Below are 24,218 nucleotides of genomic sequence, written 5' to 3' on the forward strand. Positions count from 1 at the left end.
AAAAATACCCAGAGTCTCGAGTCAGTATGTAAGACAGAAAGAAGTGAACGAGGGAGAAAAAGATAGAAGAGACAAAAAGGAAGAGCCACGGAGAAAGAAGAAAACAGAAAGAAGTGACGGGAAGAGGAGGGGTCGCCTCTTCCCCATTTTGTTCGGGTCGAAAATTAGAACCAACAGCAAATTGGAGACGAAAAAAATGGGACAGCTGGGAAAAATGGTATGGCAGTGGGAGTGTCTAAGGAGACGAACAGGGAGAAGCTAATGCCAGAAATGTACAAGAATAAATCCTCGGGCCGGCAATGGAAACGATCCAAGGCGGATTTCCCTTGAGAAAAGAGAAGCGAATCTGAAAGGGAGACCTTGTGATACTCCACTCTTCAAACAACGAAGAAGTGATAGGTACCTACTGATTTTTACTTTTGATGTACAGCATCAAAACCCTACCAAGCATTCTTGTTCGGGTGTCGTGAACTGCATAAACACGGCCGACATGCGCTCACGCGAACCTTAGGAGAACTTGGGTTAAGCGATATGCAGTACCAACAAAGCAATCAGGCGTAGAGGAGGTTGCAGGATGACAAGAAAGACGAAAATAAACACTCACCAAGCCTCTATGTTGGATGTATGTAGGCATACACATGTATGGAGAGACACCATACAGAGGCGTCCCAAGAGATGTCTTTGACTACTTTAAGATACGCGTGAAGACGGCTTCACGAAAAAGATCGCAGCTCATCCGCGGAGGTCCTGCTGTGTTTGCAAGACACAGCATGACCGGCAAGACAAAAAAACGGAAAGCCTGATTATTGGGACAACGACAACCGCACGACGAAGGAAAACGCGAGAAAGCGAGAATGACCTATTTCTCTTTGAAAGATGAGGGGCATGCCAGACAAGCACAAGAAGGCCTCAGACAAAGCAGATGCGGGCAGAGGAAAAGATTCATGCCGTTTAAGCGAGGAAGGTTACTGGGAGAAGAGGGGACGGTAAAAGAAGATCAAGACAAATCAGATGGAGAAGCGAAAACGGCTCAAAACGACAGAAGAGCAAAGAAAGGAACAGGAGTTGAAAAACCCACAAGGGTGAATCCGAAGGCAAAAGAAGCGATGGGGGGAGGAAAAAAAGAACGGAGAAAGAGAAATCCAAACAAGGAAGGAGGTAGATTGTATGCTCCTTAAGAAGACCGGAGGAGGGTGAGGGATGGGCAAGAAAAAGACTAGCTCTGCCTTCCAAGGAGGAGAAGCGTGTGACCGGGGTGTAGGCTAGGGAAACCACTGTGGATTTCTTTGGCAACAGGAACGAAGCGGAAAGCGCACAACAAAGCAAGCGGGGCTAGAAAACAAGCGAAGTGGGGAAAAGATATACAGAGGAGAGAAAGTCTACACGAGAGGATTTACAGAAGGACGGCCCAGATGATAGGATTGTTTGAGAAAAGAAAACAGGGAACCCGGCTTGCAAGTTTTCTTTACAGCCGTACTCGTACTTCCGCGCTGGAATGATTATTGATTGCATGCAGCACCTACGTCTGGTGTCTCAGAAGAGGAATGGGGGGTTCTTTGTCTTGCCGGGGCTCGCCGTCATGTGAGGACCCCGCTGCCGTGGTCTGTCAAGTACACTTCTTCACTTCGAGTTCGAGAAGAGCAATGAAGTGCTGGTCTGAAAGAGAGGACTCTTTAGGAGGTTCCTGTTCAACAGACCACCGAACAGAATGAAACCTACCGGCTTCGGATGAGGCAGCAGCACACCGTCAACGCAACTGGCGCGCAGTCGTGCCGTAGCCATGCGAGGTTAGGACACCAAACGAGGAGAAGATAGCTGACAACACAGCTGCGCTACTGCTCTGGGTATGCGACGACAAGACACAAAAAGAATAGAGAACAGCCTTCATGTAGGAGATGTCGGAATGAAGAAGAGAGTACAAGAAGCCTTAGTGTCCCACGACGTCTCACTGAAGAAAGAACTGCTTCGCTGAAGATGGTATTCCTCAGGCCATACCGACAGCACCCCTGCCGTACATACACTGCAGTCTGCTGCCACTTGCCGTCCCTCTTCTTCGCTCCCTGAAGCTGTTCTTTGATATCCCGACTTGACGCGGGCTAGAGGGAACGACAGCGACTTTCTGTAGACCCTACCTATAGTAAGGATGAAGTGTCTGGATTTGTCCCGCCCTTCATTTCCGATGTGCATCCCGTAATGCTCTCGTGCGTGAGGCCGTAACTGTAACGGAGGGTTGCGGCAGTGGTGCATTCGAGTGAGTTGCGTGAGGAGTGGTCTAACAGGAGAGTGACTGGTGTCCCGGGGCGTAAATTACCTTTCCTCATCCGCACTCCAAGTCAGTAGGCGCAACGAGATACTCGCATGCAGAGACAGCTCTCTGCCACAGAACCTGACCTTCTTTGCGGATGGCCTCTATGCTGCATCCTCTGAAAAACGTCTCACCAGGGTCCGCGCGGCGAAGTTTGCAGGACTCCTTCGTGTCTCCGTAGTTGACGTTGCAAGAGTGTCCGACAAATACAACCCTGCAACCCTGGCTGGGCACGACGGTACCTCGTGCGGTGACTCTGGCTAACTTTACTTTACATTGGACCTTGACATTCTCGAGCTTTGTGCTCCTCTCGGACCAAGATGGTGGAAGCATGTGTCTCACTCAGGAAATCTGCTGGTCCGAAGCAGAACTCGACAAGAACATGAACTCTGAGATATCTAGTGGAGTCGTGAGCGTGCCTGGCGCGGCGAAGAAACTCGACTGTGCCCTACTGGGGGGACTACCGGAAGCGTGTTAAAACTGGACTGCGATACTATCTCTGTCGTGGGAAAAGAACGCCTCTCTTTTTTTTCCGCGATAGAATACGGCCAGACCTTGTGAAGACCATCTGTAATCTCCGCTGTACGGGCTGCGGGAGCGGCCCGTCTGTAAACGCCAGAAGATTAGTTGCACGAGGTGATGCCATGTGGTTGGGAGCCGTCCTCGTAGAAAGCATTGTCTTGTCTGAAGCCCTGAAGTCAGAGTTACACGGCGCCGCACTGCACCTCCTCTCCGGGAAGGCGCATTTCTTCCGTTGTCGCACCACGTGTACAGAGAGTGACCCGTCTGAGTCTAAGGCGCCGGAAGAGAACAGTCTTGGCAGCTGTACGACATGATCACGATGGGTCCCCAATCGGAGAATGAGGTCCCGCTATCTGGGCTTCATGCATGAAAGCTAGGAAAAGTCTTTTCGCTGATAATCCTGCACTTTCAACCTGTTTTCCGAAGCAAAGTGTCTTGCTCGTTTTCACGTCCCAGGCCGCAGCTTTTCCCCGGAACGAGGGGTGGGAGGGGAGAAAGGGTTGACGGCCCCTTCTCCTGACCGCTTCCCCCGGTTGAGGTCGGCGTCCCCAGTTCGCTGCCTGCCCGGAGGGCCGGGCGGGAGAATCTTCTTATCTGTGGTGAGACCCGAGTCAAGCGGTTGGTGTAGTAACAAGCAGTAGGACGAGCAAGGGTGCAACGAGTTTTTAGACGTCACCATCTACGGGAAGGGAAGAAGAAACAGGGAGGGGAGACTCCCATTTTCGCAGTGTCTTGCTGAACACTTTCCTTCTCCTTCGAGGTGCATCTGCTTTCTTGATTTCTTGGTCTGATTTGTTTACTACCTTCCAAGCTCTTCTGCCGCAAACAGGCCAGGCCAAGCAAAACGGCTCTTCTCGCCTCCTTCCCTCTATTCCTGGTCCTGCGCCTTCTCTTCGTCTTCATGGGCACTCATTCAATCACTTCTCACCCTCACTTCCAGTCACACCTCGCCTACCAAGGCTGTATCTGGTCAGCCTCTAACATCAATCGTAAGCCGACATTCTTACTCTTTGTAGTGATTCTGCTGGTGGCAGGCCATGTCTTCTCCCACCTCCACGACCCCCTAGCAGCAGAAGGAAAGGGGCAAGCTGTTATATTTCTCCCTGCCGTTCCTGGTCTTCAACCAAGATTTCCTCACGTAGAAAGACGCACTTGTCTTTTATCTTTTCAACTCTTTGAAGTACTTTTCGCGTTGCCACTTCTCTCTCCCTCCGCTGCTCGTGTAGTCTATTGAGCACTTTTCTCTTTTACAATCAATCTGCTAGGACGGACGCCGTGGTGTGTCTTGCACAGAGGAGGGAGGGCCTGAGATAACGTCACGCCGTGGCATGAGTCGTCATCACCCAAGCAGTAGATGACCACCCAAATCACCCTCAAAGGTAAAAGTTTAAGAGGACGAGGTTGTGAGCGATAGGAAAAGATTGCTTTTTTTAGTGTATTCGCTCTCTTCTCCCTTGTCTTTTTCAATTCTTTTCCTACTTTGCCGTTCTCTCCTCTTTTTTTCCTTTCATACCTTTCTTGACATCCAAGCCCCCTCCCCATCTAACTCTCTTACTCGTACTTACCATGGGAGGTGGCATGTTCCTCTCTTACAAAGGAGTCGGCGCACTTGTTTTTTTCCTTCGTTTCTTTCCCATCATTTCTCTCCCGCCCCATTTCTCTGGGTGATAACTTTCCCTTACGGGAAGTGATGGAAGAATGTCTTCGTTCTTTCTTATTTCAGTGCGTTGGAATTTCGCCTGTCTATCTCTTTTTTCAGTTCTTTTCAAAGGAATCTCCATCGAGCATAGCATAGCAGCTTCCCCTATCTCCTTCACCTTGCGCGCTTCTTATCAAGTCATGTCCATATTATTGTCTCGACTGATATTTCCCAGCAAAGGCAAATCTCTCTCAAGGTCCTTCTGTTCTCATCAGTCATTTTCGTGCGTTTTTTTCTTCTCTTTTTCGTCCTCTTGCCTTGAGCGGCAGGAACCGAAAGTCAATCAAGCTAAGGGCTAACTTTCATATCAGGAAGACAGGCGGGAAAGCATAAACTGCATTGATACTCCCGCTCGCCTAGGTTCTTTGAAAAGACAGGAAGTCTGCATTGATGCGATCATGTCACTCTGACTCAGGGTGCTTTTTGTTTTTTTTTGTCTTTATGCTCTTTCCCTTCCTAACATCTGTTGAGGCACTTTTCCAGCAGGACAGGAAGTCAATCAATCGCCAAGCAATTGAGCGTTTCTCATCTCCTTATTCTTCACGAACGCTATTTGTGAATCTTCTATTAAAGAAAGCGGAGATGCTTTGATTTCATACTTTTCTTTCCGCTATGCACGTTATCTCCTTCCATTCTGATTTCAAGAGAGATAACAAACCAAGCCCTTCAGCCGATACTCTCCGTATGCAATGGAACGATGTTACTCAACTCATCATAGAAAGTCTTCTATTCTTTCACAAAAGAAAGCGATGAGAGAGAGTGAAATCGATGCCTGGTGATTCTTATTCATGAGAAGTCCTCGTGCAAACCCTTTCCGAAAAGGAATCAGAACGCATCGTGTTGTCCATTTGAATTCAATCCATATCGCCTCCATGTTTTTTTCCTTTTTCTCTGGTACCCTTTCTCTTCTCGCTGGCATCTGCTGGTGGATGTACATCATACAGCAGACCATCCATTTCTAAACAAGGGAGAGTCCTAGAGAAAGTTTTCTTTTGTTTCTGCTTCTTCTCTCCTGTAGAGAGGTCTCCTTTGATAAAGAAGAGCGAACTCTCTTTCGTGTTTCCATCTTTGGTTCATCATCGACATCAAGAAAAACCTCCTTCTCTGGGACGAAATCCACGCGTGATCTCTTTGTCATCTGTCTCCTTGGATCTGTATATGCAACGGTCTTCCAGTCTCATAACTAGGACATGTTGCCTTTTTCTCTTTCTTCCTCTCTTCTTAGTCGACATCTGACCTCTCTCTTTTTTTCTCTTCTTTTCTCCTCTCCTTTTCTTCCGCTCTTTTACGTAAATTATCTTCATACACATCTTATCTGTATCTGAATACATCGTCATCAACATCCCCTCACGGACTCCGGTATCAGTCTTCTTTTCTCCTTCTTCTTGTCTTTCTTCCTGCCCCCCCCCCCCTATATCAAAATGACAATGGGGGGGTCTTCGTATTCGATGCACCAAGAACTCATTAATACCCGTACAGAGGCGATCTTTGCAGCCTTACATTTGAAGTCCTTTGTCTTACGTCTCCCTATAGCTAATGTAGCCGATGCAGAGAAGACGAGACAGGGGATCTACGAGAAGATTCTTAAGAATCGTTCCTATTCATGTACGCGTTCAAATCCACGAGATGAGCTAACAAAACAACCAGACCCCGAAGTCTCAGCTTCTCAGACAGCGGATATCGTTGCTCTTCTCTCTGCCCCTTCAACTGTTGGATTTGTTTTAGTCGTCGTTGAGGAGGCCGTTCAGAACTCCAAGACAGGAGGACAGCCTGAGTATTGTCCTGTTGGAGGTGGTATTGTAGAAGTGATCGATGAACATGAAAGGTCGATACGTGGATTATGGTATGTTATACATCACAGTTGTTTCTTCCTCATCTTCCTATCTCTTCAAACCCAGGGCCATCATTCATAGCTTGGATTCTCATACTAGACTTCCAGATAGATAGATTGGTAGTAGAGTACCGATGCTCGAGATGGTTGGATGGGAGGCATATGTGGAGATACACGTGATAATGATGATCATTGGGAGATATACGGGACCAAGTTGAGATGCAGAGATAAGCGAGAGAAGATGAAGGAGGGGAGGTACTCTTAGTTCTCTTTTATAGATCGAGAGAGGGGAATTTTTATGTTTGCGGGATCTTAGACAAGGGCGAGTTCAATAGATCATGTGCAGGATGGTGTCTTTTCACTAAGCGTGTTTGCTGTATGACCTTTCTACATTGTTCAGGCAGAGGGATAGATGGATAGGTAGACGCACGCACGATTCGTCCTTCTGAAGATGTAGAGCGAAGGAACAAAGAAGCAGTACTGTTGCGAACATGCACCCGCATACATACCTGATCATACATACACGAACGGTTGTATTCGGATATGCGTATAGAAGTACATTCTCAGGGACACGTACTACGCACGTGTGTAGAGCTCTCTGGGCTCCTCACTTTTCCGTTCCGTTTTTGTGGGAGAACAGCTTCACGTCTTGTCTAAAAGCTGCTCTCTGCTCAACTTTGCTATCCCAGCTGGTGTATAATATTCGTGTCTCCCTATTTCTCTGTCGAAGGGACGGAATTGACCTCATTCCTAGCTGTCTTGTTTCCTTCTCTTTGTATCTACCACACACCTGCATTCTGTTCTTAGACAGCTAACTCCAATCCCCCGTAGTTCGTTCATCTAACCTTTCTGTCCTTTCGTGATCTCAGAAAAAATTCTTTCCCTAAGAGGAATCCTCTGAATTCCTATCTGTCCTTTCTACTCGTTTTCATCGTGTCACCGTCCTTAGGGAAATGCTCTCGAACTTCTTTCTCGTCTCTTCTTTCTCCTGTTCCGTCTTCTTTTCTCCCCGTGAACAGGTGCCGTCGCTCCCTGCCAGCAGATTTCTCGAGTCTTCTTATGAAAGCCCTCTGTCTCCGAATCTTCGCACAAGCTTTTGAATGGCCTGATGAACCTTTACATTTGACTGGTGGAGCGAACGGCAGTAATACAGGAGGAAACGTAGGCAGTGGGTCCTCGGGTTCAGGCAGTGAGAGAGGTGGGGCTGGAGAACGAGGAGGTGGAGGTAGCTCAAGAAGCAGCTCAGCTTCAAAGAATCCCTACCGACTTGTCAGTTGTACAGAGAAGGCTCTATTGCTCTTTCCCAGAGATGCTGTTACCTTCCTTACTGAAAGCTTAATGCTTTCGAAGCACTGGGAAACAGAACTGGATGGAGGGAGTCACAATGACCATCCAACAGTCAAGTAAGCCGCCCGGGGTGTAAAGCGAAAGAACGAACCAAGAACTACTGAAAGGGGAAGAAGGCCTGAGGAATGTCAAGGAGGACGAGGTCTGAAGATGGTTTCCTAGAGGGTTTAAGTGGATATTCATGGGGAGAAGAGCGAAAAAAGAACACAATGTGTGTGTGTCTGTGTATAGCGATTTTCTTTTGTGATACGAAGGAGTGGCAGCCTTTAGAGTGTTGGTGATAGAATGAAGTTCGGATAAGAATGGGTGAGCGAGTATGTGAAAACAATAACTATATGGAGTGTATGGACACCTCCTCGGTGGATCTTGAGCCCGGGAGGAGAGAGACAGGAAGCTAGTTCTTCGTCAAAACCTCGGAAGTTCAACAAGGGAGCGTCACATCAGTAATCGATCACCGAGCTCTCTGTTTGAGGCCACTCTCGCATGCAGTTGTCCAATAAACCTCCTAGGCACTTTGTACTTTTCTATCTCTACGTGTGCGAGTACCCAGGACTCCTTCTGTGGAGGAAATGGACTACTCCTTTGTAACTATCGCTTGCTCCTTCAGTGTTCTATATACCTACGCACCTAGGTACATCTCCCTCTCTCGCGCGCGCTTCTTCCCCTACAGTACCGACATCTTCCTTGTGTTTCTTTCTCTAGATCTCTACCCCTAGACCTCGTCGTCATCGTAGCAGTGGTAAGTCATCCCTCTTCGTTTTTCTCCCTCACTCTTCCCTTTCTCTCCCCTGTTTCTTTCTCTTCCCGTCTCACTGTTCAAGAGTATCTTTTTAAGTTCGTTCTTCCTCTCATCTTTCTCTTCTCTTTTTTTCTTCTTCAGGTGTAAGTGTCAGAAGTTAAGCAAGCTTCCTGGGGCATGGCAGTTCTATGGGATCTGTGAGAATCGATTCTTGAACTATTGGAGACCAGGGCTTCAGTTTCGTAACTTCTTGCCTGACATTCCTCCTCCGGGTCTCTGCAACTATCTTCCTTTATCTCGTCAAAATAACATGCACTACAACAACAGCAACAGTACGGGCAATCATCATACCTCGTGCTCTTCTCCTGGGACTGGGGGGGCATCCTCTGGATCTACTTCTTCTAAAGGAAGTTACCATAGTTCGAGCTCGCGCCCTGGAGGAGAGGTCGGAAGAGGAGGTGAAAATGGACTCGAGAACGGGGCGGAAAGTGGAGAGAAGGAAAATCAATATACACCTACTTCTACAGGAGGCGGGGGGGGTTCTCTTGTACGTCAGAATGGAGATAGTCGGAGTGCTTCCAAGTATCATTATTATCATGGTGAGGGAATCGAAGGAGACCAACAAGGTGTGATGGCTTATACAGGTCCAGGGACACGACAAAGCAGTCGACGACAGCAGCAACTGCAAATGATGCAAAAGCAATATGCCTCAGCAGGGGGAGCACCATCTTCTTCTGGAATGTATTCCATAGCAGGAGGTGGAGGAGGAAATGCCACTTCTTCACCTGTATCATCGTCTTCTTCGCCAGGACTTCCCTCTTCTTCTCCGGCTGGAGTTTCGCCAACAACATGTACGACGACAAGGGGGGGTCGAGGTGGCGGGGCTTCAGCATGTGAGGGAGGGAGTGGAGATGGAGAGAAAGAAGACGAGGAAAAGCTATCGTCACGGAATGATGAAGGGAAGACGTCTGTAGACAATCCGGTAGGAGGATCGGATGAAGGGAGTAGTAGTAGTAAAGGGAAAACAAAGAGTGAGAAGAGTCTGTCGAGAGGAGGCGATAAAGTCCAAGAAGGGTCTGAGGAAGAAGGACTTGGTGCTTCATCGTCGACATCTTGTACTACTACTATAGAACAAGAGAAAGAAGGAAATGACGATGTAACTCATTCGCCATCTGTAGATGAAGAGAGGGTCCTGGGAGCAGGCGGAGGAGGTGGTGGAGAGACAACGACAACCACAACAGAGGAAGAAGATGAAACAGAAGCACCTTTAAAGACTACCTCCAAGACAGGTGTCGTTGATGTCCTTACTGAAGAAGAGGAAGAAAGACAAAAGAACAAGAAGAAGAACAGGAAAGATGAAGAAGATGACCATGCCTGCTCACCTCTCTCTGAAGGAGCTGCGGCATCTTCTTGTGGATTTGGAGACACTCCTGAGGGAAGTGGGGGGGGGAGTAGTTGTCGAGATCTTGATGATCGTCACCATAGTGAGAATAAGAAAGAGAGAGAAGAAGAAGAAGAAGATGTTCATCTTCACTCTCCCCAGCATACAGAAAGACCACAGGCTAACAATGATAAGACAGTCCTTGGTGACTCAGTTCATCTACCTCCGGCGAAGAGAAGTCGCGTCGGAGCATGCTGATACAAGATAGGGAGCAAGACAGGAGCCAAAAGGAAACATCTTCATAGACACTCTCTTTCTTTTCTCTCTACAGATATACATGCATGGACACAGTGTAGGTCGATCTCTTTCTCAAGGGAATCTCATAGAACATCAACGCGCGACGATGGTTTAGATCTTCTTTTCAAAAAGAAGGAAAGAAGAGATTGATTGCCCTTGACGGATTTGAAATGAAGTACAGCGAGTTAATGAAGTAATCTGTGCATAGTCAAGACATCAGTCGGCCTTTGGTCGTTATGTCTCCGGACTGAAAAAGGGGGGGGAAAGGTGACGCTCTCTTTTCGCCTTGACGCCTTTCGATCGGCAGTGTTCTTTACTTATCATATACGAGCAGGAAGCAAAATGTACGAGGAAATACTGAGAAGCTTCTGATCACGCAGCAGCTGTCCTTCTAGTCGTATCCCCGTGTATATGTGTATACATTTTATCTATCTCTGTTGTTTCCGCCGATCGAATTGCTTTGTGTATATATGTGCACGTATATCACCGCTGAAGAGTTTATCTCTTCCGATAGCGAATGTGCTATCCGTCTTCTTTTCTTTCTCAGAATGAAGCTTTACCCACCGTTGTCTTCCGCATGATGAGATGAACTGAAGAAAAAGAGGACAACTGACTGACTTCCCGATCCATTTCAAGTGTACTTTGTTCTCCATAGGAAAGGACTTCTCTTCTTTTGTGGCCGTGCATGCGATCACATGGTTTCTCATTCATTCTTTCTTTTCTTAAATAGTGATTTCTCAGGCAAGTGCGAATTTGAAAGAATGTCGGGAGTTCAACTTATTCGACTGGGATATCAACCACCCCACCCGTTTTATTTCGGGTGTATGTACACTGGGTGCACTTCCTCCGGTGTACAAACACCTCTTCTCTTGTATGTTCGCACAGGAGATGAAGAAGGCGGGGGAGGGGGGGCCTTCGTTTGAGGTTGAGGTATGGTAATTGATGGATTCCACAACTACCACAGCTATTATTATGGGGAGGGCCTGCCTCTGATGTATATGACAGCGGCCTGTCCCTTTTCTCTTGCCGGACGTATGAACGGAAAGATACAAGAGAACGCAGAGAAAAGTCACAGAGTATAAAAGAAGAAAGACAGGAGAAAGAGCGGAGGACTTCGGGTGTATGTGAAGAAAGCCTCCAACACCCGCCCCGTAGCGCAGTGTTTTCAATCCTGGGTTATCGAATCTTTGAGAAGCCAGGGGAAGGATAGGATTTGGTTGATGGAAATATAGACAGATAGATATATACTATTCTTAGTAGTACTATTGTACTGGGGGTCACTGCTCTCGCTTGAGGACTCAGGAAGACTGTGAGAGCGACCGAAAAGTCCAAGTGTATTCTCGTGAAGAAAGCGAGGGGGGCGGTAACTTCTTTCTATGAGAAAGATGTTTCTCTCGGTGTCTATTTTTGTTTCTGTCTTACGGTGTCCCTCCTTATTCTTTCGGGAGTCATGGAAAATTAAGAGGCAGTGTTTCTTGTGAAAGGATTGACGTCGTTCTTCTTGCTATGGGAGTGAACTGTGTTTAGGAGTCCAAGACACACTAATAAACTCGGAGAAAGAAGGAAAGAATGGCGCTCTGTGCATGCATAAATACCTCGCTCTCTAAACCTGTGTTGTGTCTATGTATGTATCTATCCATGGGTTTGGATCGAGGCCGCTCTGTAAGTATTTGAGTTCAGATAGGAAGCGAGAGCTCATCTAAAAGTAGACTCTCCCGTGCTCCGTTTTTTCCTTCTTTCGTTCTGTCGATGGATCGCTGAGTTGTCCTCTCTATAAGACGCCGTCAAATTGCTTGAAAGGGCGAGGGGAGGTGGTGTTTTGGTATATCTATCTTCATGCTGAGGACTGTGTAAGGTATTGCTCGAAGAAGGAATTGATAAGAAAAAGAACACTAAGAGTGAGGCTAATTTCTATGAAAGAGTTCCGGCAGATCCATCTGGCCGTGTGTCTATGTCTCTGCGTATCGCCCTTTGTGTGGGAAAATCTTCTCCTTTCTGAATCTTTGTCTTGACGTTCAGGAAGATCTATAGAAGACTAGCAAAGTAGATAGAAGAACACTAAGTAAGTAAGAAGAATAAGAAGTACAGAGGAAAAGAACAGCAGAGAGAAAGAAACAACCCTCCTAGGGGGCTCGAACCCCTGACCCCCAGCATAAAAGGCTCGCGCTCTACCGATCGAGCTAAAGAGGCTGATGCTGCCTCGAACTTCCAAGGAGGGCGGCAGTGGGTGACGGCAGTTGTTTCACAAGAGATTATCTATTGACGGTTGGGGTATCTAGCTTTCTGTCTTGTCGATGTCTCTCGCTTACTGCATGCCGCCCAGGAGACGGCTTATGATGAATAACTCTGTCTTGGCTAGGGCTGTCCCACCTGGTTCAGTTATGTCTGTCTAACAGTGGTCTTCACTGCATGTCTTTTTCTTTTGTGCATGAACTGGATTCATTTGGTCCATAGAGAAGATCCTCTCTCTGTCTTCTGTTCCCCTGTAGGAGAGAGGTGGAAGGAATGCCACAGTTTGCCTAAGAGAGAGAGGGAGAGAGGCGAACAGAGCAAGGATTAAGGTAGCTAGGACTTCATAGTAGTGGTAGTGATCGGTCACGATAACGCGATTTCAGTGACGTCTTTTCCTTTCTTTTTGCTCGTTCGCTTATAAGAAGAATTCATTGGTTGCTGCTGTATGCATACATGTATGCGTTTACTCACTCCTCTTGTTCCATTTGATAGTAGAGAGAGAGGAAGGAGAAAGAAAGTCATAACTTTTTTTCTTTTCGTTTATCTGTTGCTGCTTTCAATGAGGGGTTGACTTCGCTTTTCTGTTCTCCGCTCGGGAAGCGTTAGTTAGCATTAATATGGCTATGACATAGGTATGAACAGGAGTCACTTGCACCGTGTCCAAAGGAGACAAGGAAGGCGAACAACGCTGTTGATGAAAAGAAAAGAGAAAGATTTAGGATGGTGACCTCAGAAGGGAGAGGAAAGCTGTATCGAGACACAGCTCATTCTTATATGGGAATGAAGGGGATGTTTGTATGTGATAACAGAATTGTTTAAAGGGATCTTCATTCTCGGTGAGGATCCTCGGTCGCATTGTTGACAAAGAGATCCATTCTGTTTTTCTACGATCTCAGTCGTTCATTCATCTCCTTCTGTCCGTCTTCTTCTTAAGATGGTTCGACACATACAATGATGGATGCATGTGCTTTCTGTCATACACACGCACCAAAACCAGTGGTACAAGCAGGAGAACCTCTGTGAATACACTTGACGAGGTGTATGTACACCTGAGGACTTTCAGGTCTACGTACACTTCAGTTGTCTACCCAGGGAAGCTCTGAACATTCAGTCACTGATGAATCATACTAGACTGCAAACAGCTTTCATATCGAATTTGGTTCTCCAGAGACAGTGTCCGTAAGGTGGGGGGGGGAGGGGTAGGGCAGGGTCAGGCAGGGGAGTAAAGCAGCATCATCAGTGAAGTTTGAGAAAAGAGCGTTGTTAATGATTGACTTCGCATGTTTGCATGTGGGAAGAGTCACCTGAAGGAGCTTTTTCTCTCTCTTTCATTTCGTAAAAGAGATTGTCCCGATATACAACATATGCTGGATCACAACTCACTCGCTCCGTTTGTCGTATTTTTGCTGGGCACCTCGCTGGCGACTATCCCGCCGTTCATTCTCGTGTATGCATTTCATACGTACACACATGGAGGTGCATGCATACGTGGAGAGGGGAAGGGTGCTGAAGGAGGATGAAGAACTTGGGACTTCTTTTCTCTCCCAAGTTCTTTGAAGTGATTGTCTTCTTCAGGACATCAAGATCCCCCGGAGCGAGGAGAGGGCAATGGGCAGGCGATTCTTCAGTGAAGATTGGTTGACAGTTGTTTGAATCTTCCATTTCGTTTTCTCATCTTGTTCTGCTAGACGACATAGATAGAGAGGGGCTGGATATGATGGGACGGCGCGATAGTAGGCCAGACGTCTCTCCTCTCTTTCTCTTTGCAGGGTTGAAAAAGTCATGGATGTGTGCCCATCACCTACTGTGGGAGCTAGCTAGCTAGCTAGCTCGATGTCTGTTGAAGAGCCACAACAAAATGGTGGGCAGGAGCAACAGTCATTCTTGTGTGATGATTCCTCGTTTCTTTCTATTCCGTATACAGAAGAGAAACGCGACACAGATCGATGTATCGATCGACCGATCCCGTTTTCGTGGTCTTACTGCGTTTTCTTTGTTTTGGATTCTAGGGAGAACCACATGCTTGGATCTCCCTAAGATGAATCTATATGAGAGAGGGGAAGGAGGCAGGGGGTGGCCTGGGGGTTCGTCGTCTACTTACGATGAAAGATTAAAAATGATATCTTTCATTTTCACTTTGTTTTCCAAGCTAGCATTGTTTTGATTCTTCTTATTCGTATTCTTGTTACTTTTGTCTTTCTTCTCTTGTTTTGAACTTCTTAAAGGAAGCGCCAAAGAAACAGGCACTGTTCGAGTCTGCATGCGCGCATGCATGCATTGTTGTTCTTCCTTCTTCTAGCAACAGAAGAGGGAGAAGACGCTCCAGGAAAGAAGAGGAAGAAAAAGAAGAACATGGAATATGTATGGCTTCTGTTGTCCTGCTACCAGGATGGGATAGATAAAGACACTCGAGAAGAAGAAGATTCTCTAAGTTGTGCATGCGTCCTTCATCGTTAGAGGGAAGAAGATGCGCTGGTGTTTCTCTCGAGGGAGATAGGTCCCATATCTCTTTTCTAACCTAGCATACATGCACTGATAGCTATATAGACTTACCTATCTATCTTATCTATCTATCTATCTTTATATCCATATAGACATGTATCAGAGAAAGATGTATATCTCCATTTTTCTCTCGTGATTCATCTAAGACATTCATAGTAGTAGGTCACAGGTCAAGCAGTGCTGTGTCATTTTTAGAGGTGTCCAAGAACGGGAAAGGATGTGCTTGTTGGCAAGGTGTACAGACACACATCCACCCATAGCTGAAAAAGTGGGGATAGGTATTACATACAAGATCTAGACATAAGGAGGGAGAAGCCCCGGCTAATACCTTCATTATAAGTCCTTTTGTAGAGTTGCTTCTATCTGACAATTGAAAACTCTAGACTTATAGACACACGCATGCAAGAAAGCCATGGATGTCCAGGAGGAATGAGTGAACGTCATCTCCCTCGCCTCATGCAGCAGTATTCAGCTAAGACATTCCTTCCTCGTAGACACCTCAAGCCGAGAGAAATCATGAGTGGACACCCAGCCATCTATCATTCTATCTATCCCCTGAAAGACCTAGCTGTAGCTCTCCTTGTAGTGATCAGACGCATAACACGAGGAGCAATCTTACTCCTTTCTCTTGGCCACCTACCATCTAAAGCAAACGGCGCATGCGCCCTTGAGGATTACACTCGGTTCATATCATCTCTTTTCTCGATCAAATAGAAAAGCCTGTTTGAAGGAACGATTTCAAGAGGTATGAAAGAAAGATCATTGTTCTCTCTTCGCGACTCGGAGAAAGGGTCTTGAGAGATGGACGATCTCTTTCTTTCTTCCTTTCTCCTCTCTCTCTACAAGAGAAGAAAGTAAGGAGGAAAGAGAGGCGAGAGAAAAAACCGAAGTCAACTGAATGAAATTCTCTCTAAGTCTCAGGGAGACATGTTGCTCAGATAAAATCTTCTCAAGGAAGGCAAGAGTGTTAACTCTGAGAAAGGCATAACAAGAGCTGTCCTCATGATGCTATCATATCCTTCTTTCTTAATGCCTCTTCTTTCTTACAGATGAAGAGCCAGAGAAGAGGGGGGTTAGGGCATGCATGGATAAATGAAGCTGGGAGTTCCTGAACTCCTCTTAATGAGAGTAGATTCCTATCTTTTCTGGATTTCTTATTTTCATAGAAACATGAGAGAAAAGGTCTCTCTGTCTCTTATCCTAAGAAACGGATAGACGGGAGGTTCGCATGCGTGAAAAAGAAAAAGCCGACGAAGAGGGAAATGAAAGAAGAAAGAATGTTTTCTATGCGATCAGAAAAGAACCAAGCATAGAAGTCGAAATTAAGCTCACCCCTATCTAGACCTCATTCACCTCCACAAAGATGGATGGATCACGAAACACACCATGCTTCCTTTCTCTTGCCCCTATATATTGATATATATAGATAGGGATGACTGATGAACAGATAGACACCTGAAGAGAACAGACAGGTAGACTGAAATTAACAGAAACACATAGATAGAGTGGGGAAAGTAGGGAGAGGCATGTTGCTGATGTGTAGATATCACACCGAATCACCAGGTGGTGTATATACACATGGAGAGAGAGGGAGAGAGAAAGACACCCAAGAGGAGACATCTCCAAAGAAGGAAAGGCTTCATCCGAGGCGAAGGCCTCTGCATGCGGGGGAGCGATCTCTGGCAAGTTGAAATATCAAATACAAATGTACCAGCAAAAGAAGAGAATCCATCGTTCGGTAGATCTACGACTAGACAAGACAAAGAAGAAAGGAAATAAGGCAAGATTAGAAAAATCCACTCACACATCTTGCACCATACAAAGAGGCCTCATGAACACGGCGATAAACATGCATGCATATACATATATATGCATGCATACATCTATAGATAGATATACATGCATACATATCTACATAGATAGATATACACTAGTCTTGCTCGGAGGGAGATGAGCATTCTTCTGTAGGGAGGGGGTGGAGAGTCCCTCTGAGATGACAAAGGAAGATCAGCAGGCAAACTCCTTTACCAGTGTGCGTCTCCCCATCTTCTATCCTTTCTTTCTTTCCTTCTTCCTTTCTCCCCAACGAGACTGTTCACATACAGACTGAAAAGGGAGAAACTAAACAATCGATCTCCCCCTTTTCTCTGTGTCACATCAATCTTCTTCTTCTTCTTCTCCTTTCTATCTTTCTGTCCGTCTGTCATCCACCCTTACTCTCTTTCTCTTTCTTTCTTTCTTTCTTTTTCTTTCTTTCTTTCTTTGTTTCTTTTTCCTGACTCTAGGCAACCCAGTGAAGAGAGAGAAGGACTCCTCCTCCTACAGTACAGTAGAGGTGAGATGGGTGTGATACCTGGTAGCTAAGACCCATACAAAAAGAAGACGAAGAAGAAGAAGCGTCGCTTTCTCACCTCCTGACTGCTCCCCTCGTGCGCATGCCTAACTGAGAGAAAAAAAGAGAGGCGCTAGTCCGGAGAAAGAGAAGAAAATTGGGAAAGAGAAGAAAGACAGAAAAGAGAGAGAGAAATCAATAAAGAGGGACAGAAAGAGACACATGACAAAAACAACAACAAGAAGAAGAATCTAGTGGTGACCTGCGCGCCAAGTTCTTCTGTATCAAACTCCTTCTTTCTATCTCTTACCCCCTTTCTGTACTACTCAGGTAGACAGGTCTATGAGAGTAAGATTCCCTTCTCCTTCTTTTCCGGGTAATGAAGAGCCCAGCCATCTTCTTCTTCTTCTTTACCTTCTTCTCCCTTCTCTGCCATCACGAACATTTCTCCTAGCTCCATTCGTGCTCATCTTAGTGATTCTCTTCATCTCTACTGTCTCTGCTTCTTGAGAAGACTTCATTTTCATATTACCCTCTCTCTCTTTTTCTCTCCTCTCTCTTTCTCTTTCTTTCATCGGTATCTCTCCCTGGATCACCCCTGTCTCGTCTCCTTCTGTGTCTTCAACAGGTCCTCCAACCCTTCTCCTTTTCTTCACTTCAACATCAGAAGAAAAACTTGTCTCCTTCCTTCTTTTCTCTCTTCTCTCTCTCTCGCCATAAGGCTGAAGCGAGAAATTTCTCTTTTCTTTTCTCTTTCTTCTTCTGCTCCATTCCATCTCACCTTCTTGAGACACGTCTACGCGAAGAGAGCATCCACATGACTGCGGTGCCTGTAAGGACAGCTACACCTAGAAAGAGGAGAAGCTTTCTCTTCTTCTTGCAGTCTTCGTCCCCGTAGAAGAAGTCCGAAAGCTCTGAGAACCACCTCGTCGGAGAAGACCAGCGGCTCAAGCAACTTGCCCGAGTTAATGCTTGTCTCCTGCACGAACCGAAGAGAGAGACACAGAAATTCGGAAAAGATAACAGACATATAAACAGAGTCAAGATAGATAGACAGCTTGATAGAAAGAGTCAAGATGGATATTCAGTCCAAACTTAGAAATACGTATATGTATATATATATGTATATGTATATGAGCCTAGGTGTGCTCATGTGCACTTCTTCGTAGGGGTGTATATACAGGAGTGAGAGAAGTTCCTCACCCCTCCTGATGTTAACTGGCGATGCCTTCTAGTCGGTCGCATAAGAAAGAAAGAAAGAGATGCGGAAGAAAGAAAGAAAGAAAAAAAGACGCACCAAAGAAAGAAAGGGAAAAAGACAGGAAAAGAAGGCGATAAGAAATAAAGAGACAAGAAAGATGCTTGGAGTTGTATAGATGTTGCGGGGTGGTATGGTATGTTACCTAGTATACGATTCCCATTCCTCATCGACGGGTAAGTCCTCAGGCCACGCAGGCGTTTCGCTCCACTGAAAGAAAAAGAGAAAAAGAGAAGAAGCCACGAGACAGTGAAAGAGAGAGGACCGGGCTATAGAAAATTCACCTTCTTAAGTTCTTCACATACATACTATACCCATGCAAACACTCTCCTCAGACAAAGAATGTCTTGTCTATACGTAGTTGATAGACATACCCACATCTCTCTCTCTCTATATATATATACATGTACAAGTTTGCATGAATACACATGGGTAGAGAGGGGAAGAGAGTGAGGGCCTTTAATCTCTCTGTCTGTCTTGGCTCTATCATCAAGGTCTTTAAGACACCAAGTGACCAGACGATCTTTCCCCTGCAGTCGAGGCCGCCCACTCCTACCTCGCTACTACACATAAGAAGCTATCAAGTCTAACAAGGGCTATAACATACATATACATACAGGAAGTGTATGTATATACGTGTATATATATCTACACATATAAATGCAGGCTCTCGTCGATGACGTCTTGGAGAAAGAGAAACTCCACAAAGACCCTTTGCAGACATCTACCTCTCTCTCTCTGTCTGCGGGCAAGTCTATACATATGTTCATATGTATGCGTATACGAGCGGATACACAAAGAAAGAGATCCCTTGATAAGTCTAACGATCTCCTTGAAGCTAGATCCATCTAGCTGTCGAGAAGAGGAAGAAGAAGACTTACAGGAATCATTTGATGTGACGAGGAAGGGGAAGGGTGAGGAAGAGAAAGAAGGTACGACTTGACCTTCCCTTCTACCGCTGTCTCAGTTCTCGCAAGGAGACTTTTAATTTCTTTAGGACCTGCATGCATGCATGCAAACAGAGACACCCCTGTTCCAATCTCCGACCTCCAAGCTCTCTACCCAGGACAGACATATACACCCTTTGTCGAAAGAAAGGAAGAAAAGATGAAAGAATCTTGATATCTTTCCACATCCAAGAGTCTTGGTGCTTCTTCATGAAGTGTTCTTCATCCTTCGCAGCCGACGTCTTAGACACAATCGAGAGAGAAAGGAAAGAGAGAGAGAATTAGAGAGACACAAATTGGTTAGCTAGCCCCAACACCTATCTAGCTATGTATAGAGAGAGCGTGAGAGGAGAAAGAACGAGAGAAGACGGCGAAGAAAGAGAAAGAGAAAAAATTTACATACTACTCGAACTCCTCTCCGAAGCTCCACCCCTCGCCTGCATGAATGCTGAGTAGCAGAAGACTTCAAAGGGAGCTGAACTACACAAAACATATCTGATACCTTCACACCTACCCCTCGCGTAGAAGCGCTTGGCTGCTCGATATATACATGTATATATACATATATATATGCATATACATACATACAAATATACAGGGAGAGCAAGAGATACATGTATAGATATGCATGGTGTATAAACTCAGCTTCGCCACCCTGAAGACAAGAAGAGATTTACGTCTTTAAGAAGGAATTCTTATGACTGTCTCTCCTTCTGTCTATCGCTCTTTTGCTCTCTCCTCTCCGAGCCTCTTCTTCTTCATCTTTATGTTTCATCTCTTTTCCTCCTCTTTCCCTTTCGCTTCTTCTCTAGTAGAAGAGGGTCTCAACTTTTTTCTCCTTCTCTTCTTCTTACCTGAGATGGCGACGCATGTGATCATGGGGACTGCAAAGCACGTCTCCCGAAGAACATCACAGACATCCTGCAGAGAAATCCTCTGCATATGACACAGAAAGAAAGAAAGAAACAAAGAAAGACCATAAAAAAGAAGAAAGGAAAGAATGAAGGAAAGAAGAGATAGGATACAGGAACAACATTTATTTCTCCTGTCTGTCTTCTTTGACCACGAAAAAAGGAGGATGGAGAGAGATAGAGAAAGATATCGACGTGAAGCGGATCAATAGCCTCCTTGTCTGTGTCATGCCCCCTCTTGTGACGACTCTCAGCTCTCGTCTTTCTTCTTCTTCTTCTTCTCGCTTTCTCTTCCAGTGGGTGTCGAAAGGATAGTGAGGTGAATTGACCATGTGATCGAAGCCAAGGAAGAGATTTACGATACTATGGAACAAGGAGGAGGGAGGGATGAAAAAGGCAAGAAGGAGGAGAAGTCTAGATAGAGACACGCATAGAGCTACGGACGCGCTTGTACGCGTGTCTATGTAGATTTACATAGAGAGAAAAAGGCAAACGGGACTTTTCTTCTACCTCTCCTCCCCCCCTGTGTGATGACCATTCAATGTGAACCCCATACATGGAAAAAGAAAGAAAGAGATAAGAGAGAAAGAAAGAAATTAAAGAAAGAATGAAAGCAAGAAAGAAACAGAAGCTTCCTTGGTCTTTACCTCGTAGAATTCAGGGATTTTCTTGATGCTGTCGAGATCTTTCGGAGAGGTCGGAAGTTGCAAGCTAAACAGAAGTGTCTACAAAGAAGAGACACAGAGACAAACAGAAAGAAAGAGTGAGAAAGACGAAAGAAAAAGAGAGAGAAAGAAGAAGAAGAAGAAAAAAAGAAACAGTTATGTCCTATCCTGCATCTTGCATCTATCTATGTTTGATGTCCCTCTCTGTCCATCTATCTACGAGGAATCTACCCATGTTTGAAGTATGTGCGGACGTGTAGTGTATCTACAACTCAACCTCCATCTCTCTCTCTTCCCACCTCTTTTCCTCCTTCTGAAAAAGAGAGGCAAAACCTCTAAATGACAAGCAAACAAAGACGGAAACAGAAGCGAGAGAAAGAGTGCGTATGTGTGAGGAAATATACAGGCAAATCCATGAAGAGATTCTAAAGATGAAAGAGCGAGCCAACGAGACAGCCCCAAGACCACTCAAGTCAGTAAGAGCAAGAAAATCACTATAACCAACTACTTACACTTTCAACTCTTCACTCCACACCTCTCTCTCTCTCTCTCTCTCTCTCTCTAGATAGATAGATAGATAAACCTATACATATATGTGTACGCGTATACATGTACAGATGTAGGTGTATCAATCTATGTGACTTTTTGTGGCTGACTAGGAGAGATGTAGAAAACGAGGTGTATTTTCATCTTGCTTGGTCTTTTTCTTTTCTTTTGTATGAGGGAGAAAGACACAGTGGCTGTTTATGCATGTGTCTGTGTGTCTAGCTTACGAGCCAGTAGTCGTTTGTCTTGAAGCTCGTTGTGAATCCGCTTGTTAACACCTGCTTTGCCTGACAGGAAGAAGCAGAGAAAGAAGAAGAAAAAATGAAAGAGAAGAAGAGAGAAAAGAGAGAAGAGAAGAAAGAGATACAAGGAAAGGCAGTAGGCATACACAAAAAATGCATGCGCAGGTGGAGCAGGGAGAATAAATCCAGGGCATGAGAATCTCAGGGAACTTTTGAGAACTTTCACTCGAACAACTCAGACTAGCACATGATCTGTCATTTACCTATTTACCGACCTATCTTTAATCTATCGATCTACCTATCTTTAATCTATCGATCTACCTATCTTTAATCTATCGATCTACCTACCCAAGGAGGATGAAAAAGAAGAAGAAGCGATGGAGACGAAGACGGATGAAAAGAAATGAAAAGAAATCCTCGCCTTGAAATCGGTGACCTGAAACGGATAAGGAATACATCTGTCTATCTATTGATCTATCTTCAACCTAGCTGGTTTCTTAAGTCTACCTGTCTCTCTACCATTACACTAGCTATCTTTAATCTATCTATCTGCAATCTATCAAAAAGATATCTAGCACTTCTAGGCTAACAGGCAAAGACAGAAAGAAAGGGACAAGAAAAACGGAAATAGGAAAGAAAGAAAGAGATGAAGAAAGAGGTGAGACGGCAAGAAAAAGAAAAGGCACGAGCACGAGCAGATAAGAATAGAGAAGGAAAGAGGAGTCTTTGTCGTTTTCTAGACATACAGCATGGTATTCCTCTCTTGTAGGAGGGTGATGTGTACAAAGGTCTCTTATGACGCAACACAATGAATCCCACGCTTTAGCTGCATAAGCAGGCCGAGGCGTCGCTCCGAATATAAGGACGCCGCTATCTTGAAACTCCAACGAGGCTGTATGGCATGAGAAAGAATAACCCAGCTGTCGCTTCTCTCTCATCTCACTGAAAGGAAAGAAGAGAAAAGAAGACAAAAGAAAGACGAATTCCTTCGTCCATCAGAATGAAAAAGAAGAGTGAAGAAGAGATGTGAACACAGAAACGACTGACGGTTTAAAAATAGATAGATAGATGTATTAAAGATAGATTAAAGATAGATTGAAGATAGATAGAAAACGTGTACGTCTGAGCGTGTGCGTGTGAGTGCCATAGGGAGCATCGCCACAGACGCATGCGTCTATTGTATGCTATCTATCTATATATATCTATATATATACATACATGTATATTTCTATCTATGTCTATATATCTAGGTTATACCTATCGTTACAGTATGCATGCATGTGTATACATACCTATAGAGAGGCAGAGGTGTATATATGTGTAGATAGAGACTGAGAGAAGTCAACAGATATCTAACTAAAAGACACCTAGTAATTAAAAGAAAAAGCCAGACAACCCAAAGTAATACATATGCCAACACATATACACACATATACATATATATATATATATGTGAAAGAAGAAGAAGAAGCTATCCAGAGAGCGAGCTCATGACTTCGACGATGAGAAGGAGACAGAGAGGTCGAAAGATAGAAGTATCGACCGAGAAAGTAAGAATAAACGATATGTCTGTGTGTTCGTCTACTTCTCAAAGAGGAAGAAGAAGGAGAGAAAGACATCTGTGTCTCTCAGTCGGACAGCTACTAGTAGTACTCCTGCTGGTATGAGTTCTATTGGAGCCCGAAGCAACTGCTACTTTTCTCACTAGTATCCTTCTATAATTAGAAGGCGATCTTCTCCATTCGCATTGTTTGAGCTCTCTAGATCGTCACATTAGATATATATCAGTATATCTATGCATACATATATATATATATATAGGTGCATGCATATGTGTGCGTTTTTATGTATGAAGAGATGGGTAGTAGGAGGGAGGCAGATGCAGCCCTTCTTTCTTTCTTTTTCTTCTTGTGTTATTTTACGTAGGCATATTCAGAGGTCGGGATAGTGATCGTAATGTGTAGAGACAGCTCCTCGGTCGTTGTCGCTGCATGAAGAAATCTACACATAACAGACAAAGAAAGAAAGAGAAAGAAAGAAAGAGTGAGAGAGAAAGAAAGAAGGAGAAGAGAAAGAAACTGATCCGAGACAGAAAATGATCCGTACATAGGACAACAGTGTCAACATACACCTCAGCATACACACACACGTAGATCGACATACAGACATAGGTCTGTATAGAGATACCAATATATACCAATACACCTATCTATCTATCTATCTATCTATGCAGCTATCTATCTATGCAGCTATCTATCTACATATACCTATCTATATATCTATATCTCTATATAGGCAATAGGACTGTGAATGTGTCTATCACAGTAGCTACTGCGATAACCCCCAAAAAGGACTCACGAAGAGAAAGAGAAAGAAAGAGAGAAAGAAAGAAAGAGAAAGAGAAAGAGAGAGAGCCCTAAGTAGGAAGAGAGAAGCGATACATAACTTTCTTCTTCTTCTTT

General features: G+C 45.0%; 3 protein-coding genes across 3 annotated transcripts; 1 reads left to right on the top strand and 2 right to left on the bottom strand.

Annotated features, from left to right (window-relative positions):
• Positions 1 to 39: 39 nt before the first annotated feature.
• On the bottom strand, positions 40 to 1,419 carry CSUI_000701 (uncharacterized protein). Its single transcript, XM_068060932.1, has one exon. It carries the CDS (start codon positions 638 to 640, stop codon positions 497 to 499), a length of 144 nt encoding a protein of 47 aa, XP_067927090.1. The 5' UTR covers positions 641 to 1,419; the 3' UTR covers positions 40 to 496.
• Positions 1,420 to 4,206: 2,787 nt separating this feature from the next.
• Positions 4,207 to 12,629, top strand: CSUI_000702 (uncharacterized protein). The gene is made up of 3 exons (XM_068060933.1): positions 4,207 to 6,369; positions 7,377 to 7,760; positions 8,585 to 12,629. Exons 1-3 carry the CDS (start codon positions 5,948 to 5,950, stop codon positions 10,080 to 10,082), a joined length of 2,304 nt encoding a protein of 767 aa, XP_067927091.1. The 5' UTR covers positions 4,207 to 5,947; the 3' UTR covers positions 10,083 to 12,629.
• Positions 12,630 to 15,495: 2,866 nt separating this feature from the next.
• CSUI_000703 (peptidase m16 inactive domain-containing protein) lies at positions 15,496 to 22,697 on the bottom strand. Its single transcript, XM_068060934.1, has 7 exons — positions 22,503 to 22,697; positions 21,742 to 21,801; positions 20,951 to 21,028; positions 20,247 to 20,328; positions 19,327 to 19,445; positions 18,591 to 18,655; positions 15,496 to 18,166 (listed from the first exon to the last, which is right to left on the bottom strand). Exons 1-7 carry the CDS (start codon positions 22,692 to 22,694, stop codon positions 17,965 to 17,967), a joined length of 798 nt encoding a protein of 265 aa, XP_067927092.1. The 5' UTR covers positions 22,695 to 22,697; the 3' UTR covers positions 15,496 to 17,964.
• Positions 22,698 to 24,218: the final 1,521 nt, after the last annotated feature.

The sequence above is a fragment of the Cystoisospora suis genome (assembly GCF_002600585.1).
Source record: "Cystoisospora suis strain Wien I chromosome Unknown contig_279, whole genome shotgun sequence".
NCBI lineage: Eukaryota > Apicomplexa > Conoidasida > Eucoccidiorida > Sarcocystidae > Cystoisospora > Cystoisospora suis.